Below are 17,542 nucleotides of genomic sequence, written 5' to 3' on the forward strand. Positions count from 1 at the left end.
ATTCCCAGTGAGCCACCAACACAGAGGCACAGGGGCTACAGGAGCTCCGTGGAGGATGTTAAAAATATCTGAGTAACTGGAAATCAAGGTGAACACAGGAAGGAGGGAGCCTCAAAAAGCAATAAGGATGAGAACATGATCAAGCTCTGCACACAGGTTACTGTTAAGACTTTGGGAGAAAGCAATAGAAAATTTGGGTACTATTCACAATAATGGGCATTTTGGAGATGGCATGTTGAAACATGACCCTGCAATTCAGTAACAGAGCACACTGAAATATACAGGGAATGCAAATGTTAAAAAAAAAACAAACCAGAGAGAAGAGAAAGAACAAAACAAAGTTATTAAAAACAAGAAAAAAAAAAAAGGAAAAAGAAAAAAAAAGAGGAAAGAAGCTTCCAAAGTTTTGCATAATATTTCTGTCCCTACAATAGTTCAACTCAGCAGGCTGAATGCAAACATATTACAGATGGGATTTTCCTTCCAAAATAAACTAAAATGATCTTCAAAGAAAAGAAATGCTATCTCACTTTTAGAGAGCTAAAATAAATACACAACAGAAAAATTCTTCTACTGCTATCTTTTATCAACCCAGCTTTACCTTGGGATCGACTTCTGTATTTCAGTATGCCACTTCCCAGAGTTGGACTCTGGTTGTTTCCTTTGGACACTTCTGCACAGGCTGGATCTTGAGACTTCTCAGTTTCCATCACCTGAAAAAAAAACATGAACAATTCTTGTAAATGAGAAGAACGTTGATGGCATTCCTCTCATTTTTACTAAGAGACAGAAAATTCCATTGCATATCATCTTTGTTTCCAAAACAAATAATTATATTAAGCCAGCATACATTTCTGTAAGTAATTTTCAGCAATGCCTTTGGATACTGTTGCAAATCTTACCAATGGGTACAGGCAAAGGCACAGCTCCACAAGGCCAGGCTGCCTCTTCAGGGCACCACACCATTGCCTCCAGAATGCTCTCAGCACCCATGGCACCTCACTCAGGTGCTTCTGCATGTCTTTTATCAGAATTCTAATGCAGCTTTTTAATACAAGCTTCCAGAGACATCACACCTTTACAGAGAAAATCACTTTTAAAAAGTGCTATTTTATTGTTACCATCTGCAGCTGAATCCCAGTTCAATGGATAAAAACCTTATTTAACAGAAAGTTAAGAAGATTATACAGCTAAGCACTGAAATGCCTAGAAATGTGTAATTTAAATTTACAAGTGGAATCATAACCCTGCCACCCTGAGTAAATGCACCAGGACAGGAGTTGACTCTTTACCCTCTGTGTTTGCCCAGATCCAGCTGACAAGGTCACACATTCCTTGCCACAGGTCCCCTGCCTTCTGCTCTTATGCGGTCAGGGATGAGCAGAGCTGCCCCTGGGCAAAGATTCTCCCTGGCCCATGTGTTTTGGAAGATGCTAGTTAACTCCTTCTCCATTCCCTGTTTCCTTTATCAAGCAACAGCAGTCACATTTTCCTAGATGTGCCACCTCATCATGATCCTTGACACACTCCCCCATGCACACACTAATTCTTCTACACTCTCACCGTAGTACCCACTATGCACCCTCTACATGATTATTCACACAGTTCATGGCAAGGACAACAAAATTGCCAATACAACCTTTACTAATTGCATTATACCTTTAACGTACTATTTCAATTGCTGGAAGTCAATTTTAAAAAAATCCCATCCCAGTGACCAAACACTTCACTGCAAAAATACTTACTATTTCTACTATTCAAGCTTAAAAATATCAGTTTTTCCCCAAACCAGCCTCCCATTCCCTAGTCCTTTCTATCCACAAGCCAAGAAAGTTGATGTTTATCTTTTGTACAGTCTAGACTTCATGATTTCAGTTCCAAGGGTACAAACTCCAGGAAAGCATAAAAGTGGCAGAAAATAGGAAGCTGGAATGGAAACTGCTTTTGAGTCCTCCCCCTTCAATATGAACACCTACACTTAGTTTACACATAATTTGCACATCCTAGCTAGTTTTTGTTAGTTTCTTAAGGCATTGCAGCAATTACTTCAGAGTCTACTTCCAGTATCTAATGCTTTGCAGCTCACAGCTCCATGTAAAATCAGACCTATTTGACTTACTCATTAGTCTGAAAAAAAGCAGCATTTATTATGTGGTCATTCTAATGAGGGACTCATCCCAGAAAAGGTGTAAGACATCAGATTTGGTCACAGCCCAAGTTTTACAAACTCTTCCTACATGAACCTTCTAGGATGTCAGAAGACACCAGAAGTGTCTGAAAATGAGATGGGACCTCGTGGATCTTACAAAGTTAAGAGAAAATCTACTATACAAGTAAAAACACTCTTCATGAAGTGAGCAATGTCTCCCTTGTAGACAAGTAGAAATCATTTGCACAAACACAAGGATCATGTAGCTGGAGGTTTAACATGTGCACGGAACAATCAGTGCAAAGGGGCAATGCCAGCTCTATCGTGGAGAAATATGTGAAGCCAAAGCATGAAATAAAACAAGAGGGATGCCTCATCAAAACAGACACTTTTGCCAGTATGCTGTTTAACTATCCTGACAGACAGGGATGGGTCCAACCTGACTTTTCTGGAGCTGAGCACAACTCAGCTCAAGTCTGAAGCTATAGGGCTCTTTGGCTTCTGTTGTGTGCATGGACACAGGCAGTCACACCTGGTGAGACCACACAACTCCCAGCCCAAAGCTGGACAACTTCCTCCAGCCCAGAGGATGGGAGAAAAAATTAGCTTGTAGACTGTACAAAGAGATGCTGAAATAATTTCTGCCAGGGTTGGTTTCCACCCTGAGCCCAGGCTCAATGATGAGCCATTTGATACGTCTTGAGTTTCTACTACAGGAAGTTTGAGTTTGGTTTGTTGCTAATATTGAGGTTTTTGCTTACATTTATTTTGACTGTGCCACAGAAGCTAAGTAGAGATGCATTTTGCACCTACATACATTTCCATATAGTGGGATGGGAGGAAAAACGGAAAGAATTGCCACTTCCATTAAAACTGGGCACCCCTGGCTCTTTTTCCTCATTGCTGCACAATCCTGGAGCCCCAAACTCCACGTATGACCCCCAGAAGAGCATGTGTGTGTAAACATGGGTGCTAGGCAAAGCCTCAAGACATTCTCAGCAGCTTCCTGAAACTATTTTATCTAACTTGGCTTCAGACTACAGTAAGAAGTAAAAAGATTTAAATTACCTATGTCTGTGTTTATTCTTTATTTTAGCAAAATTATTTTTCTTACATTAATTATAAACATGTAGGGGAAGAAGCTCTAGTATTTGCAATGAAATAGATATTCTTTTTAAGTTATTGAGCTTGCCTAGTAAACCACCAGAGTTTTATCCTATTCAGAAAACACTTAGAAATCCAATCTACAAAGCTTGCAAGAACTCCCCAAAGGCATGAGTCTGTAGTATTTGGCTCTTCCATAACTTAGATGAGAAGAAAAACCCAACTCCATCTTAGGCTGTGAACATATCACTTTACTGTCTTGCGGCAGAGGCCCAGGTTTAACCATGCCATTTTAATTTTCCTCACTTTCAAGGAAATGAAGCTTATTATTTCAGCTCTGTAGGTCTCCTATTAAACTAAACCAACAAATCCCGCCCAGTGCCGTCCCAGCATTAAGGACAAGGGGAGCTTTAACATGCACAGTAATTTGAAGGGAGATCTAAAAATAGAGCCCATTTTGCCAGTTCATTAAGAAGCTCTGGGATCAAGTGACGGTGACATCTCAATTGATTTCAAAGGAAACAGCGCTATCAGGGACACATGGTCCTGGCACTGCACCAGAACGAGCAACTGCCCTCAGAGTCCTCACTCAGGCAAAGCTCCAGCGTGACCAGGCTCTTAATGAGGTGAGATGAGGAGCAGGATTATGACAGTCTGCATTGTTTAACCGCAAACAGCTTGGCAATTGCTGCCAATCTACAAAAATGAGACGGCACACAGAGGATGATACAATTTAATAAGCAAACTGCTTTACTGCTGTCCTTGCAGAGCTCCTCAGCTGCTGCCTTTCCCATCAGCAAGCCCACCCAACTCCCCACGGCACAGCCTGGCTTGCTCTGCAGAGTGCTAGCACCATATAGACCAGTTTAACCTGACAGTTTGGGGGTGAAACAGCAAGGATCAGACTGAGAAGTATGCGGTGTGCCAAATTCAGATTGACCTGCACTGGTAGTTTAAGTCCACCAACAAGACCGCTGCCCTTCCACCAAACAGCAATTTGAAAGAGGAATGGCTGTGTCCCTGCACAAGCTCCATGGGATGATAAGTCATAGTCTTTGGTCCCAACACAGCCAGACAGTTTTTCCTTAAGCAGCGCTACTGCAAACATTCAATCACGAAACACCCCAACAATGCTGTATGTGGGATAATGATCAGGATGAACCCAACAGGTCTCCATGAGATGCCAGCACAGACCCTTCAGAGAAACACACAGAACACCCAGTGCAAACCTGGCTTCACCTGCTCCCTGCACAGACTTCCCTCCTAGTCCCTCAAGACTTGCTGATGCCTTAAAGCCTTTAACCTTTCCAAAAGTTTTTGAGATTTTCTTCCAAAACCTGCTATGATTCTAGCTGTTCCAGTTATTTGTGCAATTATTTATTGCTTTACGGGGCACAGCATGCTTTAAGCCTTAAATATATCTGCTAGGCAGGGAACTCCACATGCCCCTTTGCCTTGCACAGAAAGTAAAATACGTTCACTTCTAAATTAGCTCTTTTTCAATTTAATTGAATTCATCTCCCAGAAAAATTACAAACTGCAGCACTATAATTTACGGGAATTAACACTGCAAGTGATGCAGACGACATGGATTGTCTAATCTTGGACAGCACTGAGTTTTCCATGCCTTACTACTCTGTGTTAGAACATGCACAAAGCTGTCCAGACCCTGGAAGAAGACTGATGAGCTGGGACACACTGCACTGGGGGCTGCAGCACCCAGCAGCATTTTTCCAAAACACAGCACTTTCCAACATCCAGGGAGCTCCACAGGGCTCACGAGAAGTTCAGCTTAAACCTAGATTTAGTAATTTTTGGTGCAACCTAGAGGACGCTTTCAAAGGGCAATGCACTGCTGCTCCCCTCTATCATGGCACAACCACAGAGAACCACATGGAGCCAAGGATGGAGGATAAGAGAAGGAACATCACCTCCATGTCAGCACTGATTCAGTGCCTTTACTGGCACTTAAGAAAAACCCAGTGCCCTGGTTTCTCCCCTAGTGCAAAGCTGACAGGGCAGAGAGCAGCTCTGCACTTTGGCCAGGACAGGCTCCACCCATGAGGCTCCAGGAGGGCTCACCTTTTGGCTGCATTGCTGGTGAAACAAAGCACCATCTCCCTTTCCCAGCAGCTCCCCTGGCATTTACATGTGCTAGTACCACCAGGTGTAGCCTGTATTTCCTCCTGCACAGCCAAAGGGGATGGGAACCCAAGGCCTACATTACTTAAAGACAGTGTTGGAAAAATCTTGGTTCATGCACAGCAGGCGATCAGGAAATCTGATAAACAGCCAAGAACTGGAGCTGCTCTAATTTTTCAATAGGTGGAAATGCCAAATAAACAAAGCAAAAGCCTTTTAAAGTGGTCTCTGAGAATGTCTGGTCTGCCACTTTATCAAATGTCTGCATTGAAAAGCCGCTCTAAGCCTTCAGTGTAAAGCAGTAGTTGCTAGAAAGGGCATTACTATGTGCTTCAGGAAGCACAAACCTCCAACAGTTAATTTTATGACTCTTTACAAAATCTACTGAGTAGTCACACAGAAACCTGAACATGAAACATAACCTGGCCTTCACCAGCACAAAGCCAGCAGCAGTATCTGCCCATGCAGCCTCAGCAAACAGCAAACAGGCTGGAAACACACTGTGGCAGAGCTGAGCTACTCTCAACTTCCAGAATGCTATATTTATTTCATACAAGACACTCCAAAACCTTCTTCCATGTGTTTGATGGCAAGAACCTCAGCATGCTGACCATTGTCCAGAGGATACTGGTAGGTTCTTGATGTAGCAGGATGCCAGCTGTGCTGGCTCCAAAGACTCCCTGGCCAGGGCTGCAGTTAAGCAAAGTAGACTTAATTTTCAGATTTCAAAACAGTCACTGAAATTAGTAATAATGTTTTGATGAGAAAAAACTTTTAAAATATCCTTTTAAATAGGAAGAAACGCAGGAAATGGCTAACACAGCTCAGTTCTCCAAGAAACACATATCACAGACAACATATGCCTTGGAAACAGTAAGATGCTCCCAGCGAAACAGTACCCAATCCTTTTAGGACCAGATTATTCTTATTCTGCAATATATTATGATTTTCACTAGAAACAGCTTCTAAGCTAAAGGAAATCAAACGCACACAAACAGATCCCTGCTGTTCTCTTTTTCATGCTTTATCCTTTTTTCCCCCAAAACATCAAAAAGTAGGACACATTTCCATGCAATTTAGTCACTGCCCACGAGATGTCTCCATGTGCTGCAAAGAGGTCCCAGAAGACCGATCCTGGTAAACAGTGGAGACCTAAAGGATACCTAGATTCTTTGACAAACATGGAACTTTCAAGTCATGTGACAGCTGGTTCAGCTTCTCTGTTATTTTCTTCAATAAATACTCAGTTTGTGGCTTAGCCTTTGCATCATGACAAACAATGAATTCTCATTTTTTTTCTTTTCTATTAAATGACCACCTTTCTACTCACAGTAAGGGACAAAGGAAGCAATAATCAGTCCTCAAAATAAACAACTCTCCTGAGAATGAAAAAAGACCTCCTAATAATGACATCAACCCACAGCTGCAGAGAGTACTCCCATGATACAGCTGGGAGTTTGGATTTCAGCTCCAAACCCACATTTTATACCAGCCTAAGTATACAAGAGGACATAAAATACGTAAGCATTAAGAGTCTTTCATACCTCTATGAAGGATCTGAAGCCCCATGCATTATACAGGCTGCATTTACTCAAGCACAGCACATCTCCAAGGAGTTTTACCCAAGCCCAACCAAGACTGGTCTGTGTACAGGCTCAAGAATTTGCAGATGAGATGATGCGACACTCACGCTAACTCTCAAATCCTAGAGCCTTCATCATCCTTCTGTTAATGTATGTGAACCGCATGGCTGTGACAGCATCTCTCTTGTTCCAGTGCCATGAGGGTGTTATTTTTAGCTTGTTAAAGGCAGTTCATCTTGTTCAAAACCGGGCAGTTATCCAAGCAGCCAAAGGAAAGACAGGCTGTACTGTATCTGTTGCTTTATGTGAAAAACACTCATTCACAAAAACAAAGACCATGCAGAACCTGTACTGCGGATAAACTTGTGTTTCTCTTGCTCTGCTGACTCGGCTTTCAAACTTATCACACAGAAGAGCAAAATTCTAACTCTAGGCATTGTCTATACTGATATTTATGGACAAGTCAAAAAGGTTATCTTCCACCAGCCCAAGCAACAAGAGATATTTCACATTTTGTAGACTACATCACGTCTACAGAGAAACCTGCAGAGTACTGGCCCCTGGGTGAAACTGTTTTCTCTCGTCTTGCCTTTAAAATAAAACCAGTAGAAAGTGACCCAGAAGGGCTAGGAGCCAGGCAAAGGGAAGGATGTGGGTGCTCTGAGGAGTTTCCTCCTGATATGAAGAAAACATTCATCTTTATGTCTCCTTGACAGGTGAATTTCAGAATATGTGAAAAACAGTAATTCAGTGACACTGTGCCCTTGGGGTCTTTCAGCACTCTTCCTCCTCCCCAAACTCATGCAATGTGTGCCAACACCTTCTCCGAGACCTGACCAGTGTCATATCACCACCATCAGCACATCACTGAACTATCCCCCCTCACAAAGACAAATTGCAATTGCTTATTTTAATGTGAAAGGGCTTTTGGAAACAATACACCCTATGTGAACAAGATTTGGTCCCCATATATTTTGACATTTTCTCTTGGCCAAATTCGTAACTAAACCTACTCTGAGAACTCACACCTGCAATCACCATAGGACCCAGCATGTTTATACAGCTAAAGCACGAATGAAGGGCACCGCATGGGCACAGACTCTTGGGGATGCCGGACAAGATTGTACCTTAGAAAGGTACAGTACTGATAGACTTTGAGCAAATGCAACATTTGCTCAATCAAGCAGCATCTGAGACATGCCAAGGTGTTGCTGGACCCTGACATTGTCTGCCCCTTCCAAGGGTGATGTGAGACATGTCAGGACCTGGAAACATCACCAGCCCTCAGCATTGAAAAGGAAGGCAGTTACTGAACCCTTTTCCAGGACAAGGACTGGCCACAACCAAGCCCCGTACCAGATTATTCAATTTCTCTGCTTCTACCCTACCCCAGGTAAAACATTTCATTGCAAAGCAAATTTCTGCCAGCAAAAGCTCTTTCTTGCCTTTTTCCAAGCCATGCAGTGCTGACTGAGGAGTGAGTCGTGTTTCTGCAGCCTCTGTTGAGACTGCAGTGCCCTAATGGGAACAAACACTTCAGTCCTCCAAGTAACGAGGGCTCCTCCCCATGCTCTGCACACATCTAATTGTTGAGTTATGTTTCCTGTTCCTTCTCAATGCTAATGCTTTCTCTGAAATTCTCTCCCAGTGTTTGCAGAAGAACTTTTGACCCCAAGACTGTTTTTAAACTTATGGCACTGTTATCCTTGTCTTTATTACGCTTGCATGGGTACAGGTAATTATGTATGGATTTCGCGGTAAGACAGAAAGGCTCATGGCAGAAAATAACTAGTCAGCCCTATAGCTCAGAAAAAAAAATATAAATGGGGAGGGAGAGGAGTTAAATGCATTTCTTCCTAGTCAACAAACAGGTTTATTCATATGCTATCAGCTACGCATCTTGCAAAAAAACCCCAGAGGGTTTTGGCAGGCATCAGGTAACCTGGATCATGCAAGGAACCTTAACAAGAGACATCTTCTTTCTGTTACTGGTAGGAGGATGGCGACCTTGCTGGGTCACAGCCCTTTCTGCATGCAATGCACTCACAGCTGATGTGAAGGTATACATCACACACTTCAGGTCAACTCAAAATGATTAAACATCAGTAAAAGGGGCCTGACATCCCATAGCAGAGGATCATGCAGCTGGGGGTGCTGCCAGAGGCTGTGTCCCCAGGGCTTGCCTGCATGGTGAGCCTGGGCACCGGAAGGCAAATGGCCTCCCTTCACAGCTCCCTCTCGACAGGTAGGGATAATAATGATGTCCTTCCTCAAATAGGAAATTTCCCCTTTGTCCAATTCTATTCTGCATGGAATAGACTCAGCTTAGTGTCTGCCTCCAGCATCATGAATGGCAGTCACCCTGGGGAGAGCATATGATTTAAGCACAGATGAACAGTCCCCAGCCTTCCATCCCTGCCTCCAGCAGCTACAGATCCAAACCTTCTGAGGCAGGAATCCTCTTCTTGTATTGAGTAAATCAGTGGGATTTCAAGACATTAATGTGAGGCTGGTCACCGAAGCTCAACATTTAAAAAACAAGGCTCAGACCATTATACATTGAAAAACACAGCAGTACCCAAAACAAAGACAAATAACTTCTGAAGCAACTACGAGTGGCACATGCTTCTGTCTGGGGATCAAAAATGCCCCAAATTCACCAGACACTTTTGCAAATTCTTGGGAGATGAGCAATCTCTTTAGAGTTTCTTTCACAGGTTGCTCCATCAGGCAGCAATACAGTGACCAATTCAAATTCAAGAACAGAAACACTAGTAGAAGTGAATTTGAATTAAAAATAAATCATCCAAGGCAAATACTGTCATATTATACTATTTCACTTGGACATAAATAATGATATTTTAAAATAGCAATGTCAACTGCACATGGCAAAATATGGATTGGGGTGGAGGAGTTTAAAATCCCCAAACTGCCTCAGGACCATTTAGGACAACATGACTTTCTGGCCCCATATTTCATGTCTGAAGTTAAGGAGTATTTTGGCCAAACTAGCTCTGAAAGAAATGCACTTAAAGGATATTAATGCAATCCTTTTTCTGCCGGGCAGCACAAATTTTATTAAAGTTAGAACTTTAAAGGTTGTTTCATATTAAACAGGGCTTTACACAAGCAGACTGTAAAAAACAGAGCGCCAATTAAATTGTGTTATGAAACTTAGCAAGTGGACTTTCATGTAAGACTTAAAGTGATATTTCTGTTATATTAGTTTTCAAGTGTCACTACACTCTTCTGCTGTGTCCTGGAAAAATTGACCAGCTCAGACTCTCTTTCCCTGCTGAAAATGCTGGGGCAGAACTCCAAGAGTTTTAAAGAACTTGCTCACAGGGAAAATTCTTAACCTCTAGCCCCTAGAAAAGATAATTTTAGGGTTTTTTAGTTGTTTTTTCCATAGAATTGTAGAGCTACCCAGGTTGGAAGCGACCTCTGCAGGGGCCTCTGGTCTGGCTGCCATCTCAAAACAGATTCAACTTAGATAAAGTTCATCAGATCCTGATCCAGCTGAGTCATAAGTAACTACAAGGATGAATACCTAAATACATACATTCATTCCAAGTAATTGGTTTTTTTTCTGCCTGGTTCATCCTTTAAGCAATCAAGGGCTAAAGTATTAACACCAAGTCCATCAGGTCTATAAACTATGGTTCTGAATACTCACCAGTGAACTATACTCACATAGAAATTAATGAAAGAATGCCTTGGACAATCCTAAGATGTCCTGCAAATTTTCAAGTATCTTCTTTACTTGCTTTAGAATTAGATATATAGTGTTCTGGCCAGAAAAGGGACAGTAAAGCCTCAGCTGACAGTAAATCACTCTGAATTACTCATTGTTACATAACCACTCAGCACTTGACAGCATCCTTTTTAAGTCCCTACAAAGCCCCACAGAGTAAACAAGAAAATCCATTAATCTGTTGTCAGAGGTGAGAAAGGTAACTCCTGGCCAGAGCTGGGTTGAGAATCGGCCTCAAATCTAAGACAGCTGACTCTCAAACTGAGACTACAGTCTCACTTACCTGGTCCAGTCCTTGAGTACCACCCACCCTGGAAGTCTAATACAATTATATTTGCACTGATTAAAAACAGTGCAGCTTAGTTCCTGCTTTAATCATCGGTCATGCTGTCATCCCTTATCTACTGTATAGATATAACAGAATATATATGAGAGAAAGTGAAGACGTGAATATCATCAAGAGTGTGGGAGCAGTAGAGAACAGTGATTTCCAAAGGAATCTTGTAATAATCTACGTGATTATACATATATTTTAAAAAATAAAATCATATGGTGCTTTGAGTTCACACTGGCCCTGAAATCAGCTTCTAAGCTTTACTATGAAAAATCCTCCCCATCTAACCAGGTGGAAAAAAACCCCATGAATTTTATCTTTTCCATACATTCACCTTCCTCTGTCCTGCCTGGTGGCACACAGGAACTGTAGAGCCCAGCCCAGCTCATCTCAGGATGCCCTGATCAGAACACAATGGATCAGGATGAGGGCACAGCTGAGAGGTCTACACTGCCCATGCCAGGCAGCAGAGAGGCCAATCTGCACTGTGAGGCTGAGACAGCAATTACAAGGAGAAGGCAAAGAGACCCTGTGCTTCAGATCAGAAAAGCAACGATTTCGTTTGTGGATTAAGCAAAAACAAAAGAGGTTCTGAGAGTCACCAAGAATTTATTACATCCCTCTAAATTACATCCTTTCATCTAAAGTAAAAAAAAAAAAAAAATAGAAAGGGGGGGCGGGGGCAGCATAAATCTTGCTGCTACTCTTCTAATGTGTTTATTGTACCCAGATCTCTGTGATTTCCCCTCCATCTCCCAGCAGTGTATTATGAAAGTACAGAGCCATTGCCATCAGGGGCGAGAGTGCCAGACAGGCAGGCAAATCTAACTGGCTCTAAATTAGGCTACCACCACTGCCAGCTGCAGTGGCACTGGGATGGACATCAGACGAGGCTCCAAACTCGGGTTCATGCCAAAGGGCTCTGGGAGGCTCATGCAGCTGTGTCCTCCTGCTTATGCGCACCTCAGATATCTTGAGCTTCCCTGAGCATTATGTTAATCTGGAAAGGAAACACTTAATAAAAAAGCCATCACTGACAACCAGGCAGAGCCTTGCTGGAAAGACAGAAGCAAACCAAGTGACAAATAATTCCCAGAGTGTGACGAAAGAGTCAGTGGAATGCCAGAGCTGCATCCTGAAGCCATAGATAATTAGGTTTTAACAAAATTGATTTTTACATTTAAGTGTTGCTAAGCCACAGCCTTATGAAAAACTACCAGAATTTGAAACATGACTTGTAGAAGAATTTAAAGTATTTTGATAGTCAAAAGAATGCTTAGGTGCCCATTCAGGTTAGCACACAAACAATACATCATCACCACTGCTAAGCATCCCCCATTTATTAGTTTTTCCCTTCCTCCCCACAGAGAGGTACCCTGACACATAGAAAAGAAGCCAGTACATAAATAACAAAATTTGTCAGAGTAAAGAGATGTGTGAGAATGAGAACTGTTATAAACATTGACACAAAGTATGTCAGAGATGACAGGCAGGTAGGAACTGAACACTAGCATCAGCTAGACTGCAGCACAAGACTTGTCCTGAGGAGTGGCCTTTTGCTCAGAAAAGGGTAAATGTAAGAATATAAAATCAAAACAAACCACCAAATCAGTATCATATCTGAACCATACAGAGGTTTAGGAGATTTATTACAACTGCCACAGAAAAGAGGAGGGGGGAAAAAGGACAGAAAATAATAAATAGATAAAAGCTTCAAGTGAATCCATCTGCTTTCCCTTGCTGGAAAACCAGTCTGCAAGCTCTTTAGATTAGAAACATCATTTTATTCTTTGTCTGTACAATACAAGAGAGGCCCAGAAGACCAATGAAGTTTCAGAGAGCTGTAACATTACAAATAAATAACAATAACTCACTTAATCTCTTCTTAATGCAGCCCTAAAGGGAATGCAAGTGAGATTATCAAGCAGCAGCATTTATTCAGCAGAACTTTAGTTACGGTTCACAGCCAGGGCTTCCTACTCCTCCCCAAAAAGTGTCTGTTGGCTTCAGCAGAGCAAATACAAACTTCATGACTTGGATCATAAACTGTTAAAGAAGTTCAGTTACAAAAGGAGGGGAAAGAAGAGCGCATAACTGCGTAAGCACTGTGAGAGACTTCAGATCCAACAAAAGCAGTGGAAGTGGGTGGAAAACAATCCAACAGCAGAGAGAAAAACAAAAACCATGATTGCGACATAGTGTGGAGGACACAAGGGCTCCTGTTTCCAGTGCTGCTGCCTTGCTGCAGCTCAGTTGCAGAGATGGCAGGTGCTGTGGTAGATGCCAACCCCATTTCAGCTTCTCACCCACATCCCATGAAAAGAAGGGCAGGGTGGGGATTGCCCCATCCAGAGAACCTGCTCCATGTCAAGCTGTAGAAGAATGTGACAGATGCAAACAGGCATCAGGCGAGAGAGTGAAAATGTCACACCAAAACCACACTTACAGAGACCATTTTTTCAGGTGACACATTCACTCCTTTCACATCTTCTTCTTCTGGCTCTTCATTTTCCTTATTGTCAGTGCAAGAGACAGAGTCTTGGACTGAGCAAGTGCTAAGCAAGTCTGGCAAACTGGTAGATGGACACTTCAGAAAATCCTCTTCAGAAGATTCCTACCCAAGAGACAACAAAACATGTTACATTGTGTGCAGAAAAACACCTGCGTCACAGTAAAACTGGCCCATTTCACCTGCCCAGTGTGAGCTCCCGGGTAATCTTTCCCTCATTACACACTTCCATGTGCTCAAACTTTAAAAGTCCAGCAATAAAAAACAGGCCTAGTTTTAAAGTGCATATATAAACATAGTCCAGTACATGTTTAAAACATTTAGATTTCACAAAGGAGAATTTAAAATTAATGCTTCTCCAGCAGCCTGCTCCTCCTCATTCTGGGTTTATTAAACATCACTGTGAGCAGACTGAGAGTCTACAGACCTCATTACTCATTTCATTGCATCCCAAATCACACCCTCTGCTCCTGCTCCCTCCCTGTGGATGTTCCCTTCACACATGTATTTACCTACATACATAAAAATGATACACTGACAACCCTACTTAGGAGAACAAGTTGAAAACTGACCCACCAATCCTCTACCAACTCAGTCCTGATGCTTCAGGATCTGTTTCCAGTCTTCGGCATCTTTTCTGGCAGGCAAACATCTGCATCAGCTGAAAGCAGTGGCCAAACAGGCTCATTTTATTACTTTCAGAATAAATTCTGTGTTCCCTGATCACCTACCAGTCCAAAAGGCAAGGCTCCATTCCTATACCAACAAATAATACCCCGAGGGAACTTCTAGGAACACTTTGCCTATTTACACCTTTTCTAAGGCTGTCTGAAACATGGCACAGGCTGGATTCCCCACTGCTTGCCTTTCCAAGTCCTTCTTTCAGGGTCACAAAAACTGCGCAAGTGCACAAAGCACAGGCCAAACAGATTCACAGCCTGAGCAGAAACATGAAGTTTTATGCCATAACCTTATTCCTGATGAGGTCACCACATGAACAAGCTCTTAATGTTGAGGAAAAATATATGCAGTCTAGTGCCTTGTGTTTTGGCAGAGTCCACTTGTCTTAAAGAAAACACAAAATGTAGCTACTTCACATCAAAGTGTGTTGTTTCCAAAATAAACACGCATGGGGTTAATACCAGCATGTGACCCTACAGAAGGTCTTCAGTGAACTTCACTGTCTAACTGAAACTCTTCACTTTGAATATGGTGGAATAGAGATTCTTCTAGAAAAGTATGAGCATAAAGCAACCCACAAAGCCTTAAGACATTAAAGTCAAAGAAATCTGCATTGGGATGACTGGGAAACCTAAAGGTGAAGCTAAGGAAAAATTTAAAAATACTGACACAGTGGCTTGCTGACATCCTGGAAATGCAGGTATATGAGTGCTCTGTTAGGATCAAGATGTTCCTGCCACTGCCTCAAAGGCCATGATGAACCCACCGTGCAGGCAGGTTCTTAATTTGAGACCCCTGGGCACTTCTGGGAGCCAATCAGCCACCCACCAAAACACCTGCAGCAACCCAAGCTGGGGACAGGGGGATGTGATCCATGGAGAAGAGCAAACAAGGGTTGGCAGAATTTTCTTAAACAAAGAACAAAATACCATTTAATATCCCCTCAACCTCTTCTGCGATCAAAGCAGAATGAAGAGCTTACTGATAAATGAGTTCCACTCCCACTTCCCTGAAATTTCATGCTTCTTTATCTATTAAGAGCTCCACTCCATGCTATTAACAAGGACAAAATAAGGAACCCAAGCCAGAAGATCATCATCAAGAGACCTCAGGCACACAGATAGAACAGAGATGAGAGGTAGAGAGCCTATGCAGGCAGGAAGCAAAAGAGGCTGAGAACAGCCAGTTTACTTAGCATATATTTTAAGAAAATGGTTTTGGCCAAAACTTAGGTAATGTCTGCATGAATAAACATAGACTCATTTGCACACTGAATGACAGTGACAATACAAGCAAATCATTAAGTTGGTCTATACTGTGCTGATCTGCCACAGATTTATGGCAGCTACCGATGTATTTCTCCTTTCTCTACATTAAACTCAGTGGAACAAATGTGCACCTGTGATTCCCTATGAAAAATACGCTCTTTTCATGCAGCACTTGTGCAAACATTTGTGGATGTATATTTGTGAGACCACCCAGGAGAGGTCTGTACCTTGCTGGAGACCACCAGCTGCACCAGGCCAGCGGCTGAGCGAAGGAGAACCACGGCCTCCTGATGGGACAGCCCCACCAGCGATTGCCCGTTGATCATGAGGAGCTCATCACCAGCCATTATCCTGCCATCCCTGCAGAAACAGAGTGGGAACATGAAGCTGCAGGGTGGTCCTCCCCCAATGCCAGCTCCAATGGCACATGGTGGGATGTGGAGGCATGTGATATCGTTGATGTTAAGCTCGCATTGATCAGTGCAGTGTTTTTTTCCAAAAATGGGGGCTCATAAGGGTGCCCCCAGAAAATCACTGTTATGACCAGAGCCATCTCTCACCCTCTTTACAGGGCTGAGATCCCCCAAGTCTTCTCAGGGACCTTGGGAGTCGGGTCAGGTAGCAGCAGCTCCATCTCCACTCCATCACGGAACATGGCCAGGGCTGGAAGTGAGTGCCCCCCCCCCCCCCCCCCCCAAGTCAGACAACCAGGGGGCTTGGGGGTGGTGTGTTTCACTGATTTGATTTCTGGGGTTACTTTGGGGTGATTTGGGGTTTTTTTCCTCACCAGGATGATCAGGGGATTTGGGCGGGGGGGTGGTCACTGACTTAATTTTTTTTTTTAATTTGGGGGTTATTTTGACCCTGGGATGCACAAACCATGCTCACGCACTGCCAATCCCATATGAAAGGCCCATCTTCCAAAGATGGACTTGGGTAAAAAGTCCTACAAGCCATCAAGCTCCTTGGTTTTTGCTCCATCACCAAGGAACTGTGTGATCTGTCTACAAGTTAGACTAAACATGCTAGAAGAAGATTCAGTGCTCAGTTAAACACAATAATGATTTTTTTAATGCTAAAAATACCACATTCTCACCCTCACACAATGGGAGAGCAAAACCCCCACACTTGTCTCATTAACCCAGCTAACATGGATAGTCCATGCATACTCCATCACACCTAATCCCATGAAGGCACCACTGTCACCTCACCTGTGTGCAGAGCCGCCTTCCTCCACGTGGGTGACAATGATGCTGTGAGGGGACCGCTTCGACCCTCTGCCTCCCGTTATCTGGATTCCCAGTCCATCCGTTCCCTTCAGGATGTGCATCTTCCATATGCGGCAACCTTCTCGCTGAGAGAAAATGTGTAGAGAGTCCTTGAATTTGGATTTGGAAACCAGGAGAGGGCTGGGAGGGTACAGGAGGGAGCTATTTAGCACCTTGCTGCCCATTACCACACACCTGTATAGCTCAAGCTATACAGGTGTTTTTGCTGAGCTTTCTGATGTTAGCTGTGGTTCAAGCGAAGAAGGCAGAAAGGAGGAGGCAGCACAGAGCAAGGTCAACTCACAGAGGTTTCCTTGCTGAGATGTTTGCAGCTTGTCTGAGCCATGTAGAGGTGCTGCTTTCAATGCCCTGATCCTTTTTGAAGCAACCAGCAGCCTAAACCCCTTCGCCAAAACTCAAGGATGAGCTGTGCAGGGCTGCAGAGGAGCAAGACGTAGTTCAAGGGGGACCTTGAACATCAGGTAACGCAGCTGCTGTTGCAGCAGGGACCCGACTGGCATCACACAGCAGCGTTTCCCTCTCCAGAGGGGTTTGCAGGATTTGAGACACAGGAAAGAAAACACCAGCTTCAAATTATCAGCTGCCAAACAAGTATTTCTTAGTGGCCAGCTGTTGTACAGACTGTAAATAATAAATTTACCCACTACAGAGAATAATTTTCAGTATAACCAAGGTAATAAACAATGCTCAGAACACCTTTATTGATTTGGGTTATTTTTAATTATTATA

At 43.1% G+C, this 17,542-nt stretch overlaps 1 protein-coding gene across 3 annotated transcripts in view; it reads right to left on the reverse strand.

The window, feature by feature from the left end:
- Nucleotides 1-17,542, reverse strand: part of PDZD2 (PDZ domain containing 2) — a 138,348-nt gene that overhangs the window by 39,830 nt on the left and 80,976 nt on the right. For 2 of the 3 annotated variants that reach the window (XM_071579876.1, XM_071579875.1), the window contains exons 3-6: nucleotides 16,736-16,878; nucleotides 15,752-15,884; nucleotides 13,513-13,680; nucleotides 602-713 (exon numbers count right to left, since the gene is read on the reverse strand). In XM_071579876.1, coding sequence (XP_071435977.1) covers nucleotides 602-713; nucleotides 13,513-13,680; nucleotides 15,752-15,884; nucleotides 16,736-16,878 — 556 coding nt within the window. The remainder of the gene's footprint in view (nucleotides 1-601; nucleotides 714-13,512; nucleotides 13,681-15,751; nucleotides 15,885-16,735; nucleotides 16,879-17,542) is intronic. The other variant, XM_071579877.1, reaches the window with a different exon arrangement.

The sequence above is a fragment of the Pithys albifrons genome, chromosome Z (assembly GCF_047495875.1).
Source record: "Pithys albifrons albifrons isolate INPA30051 chromosome Z, PitAlb_v1, whole genome shotgun sequence".
Classification (NCBI taxonomy): Eukaryota; Metazoa; Chordata; class Aves; order Passeriformes; family Thamnophilidae; genus Pithys; species Pithys albifrons.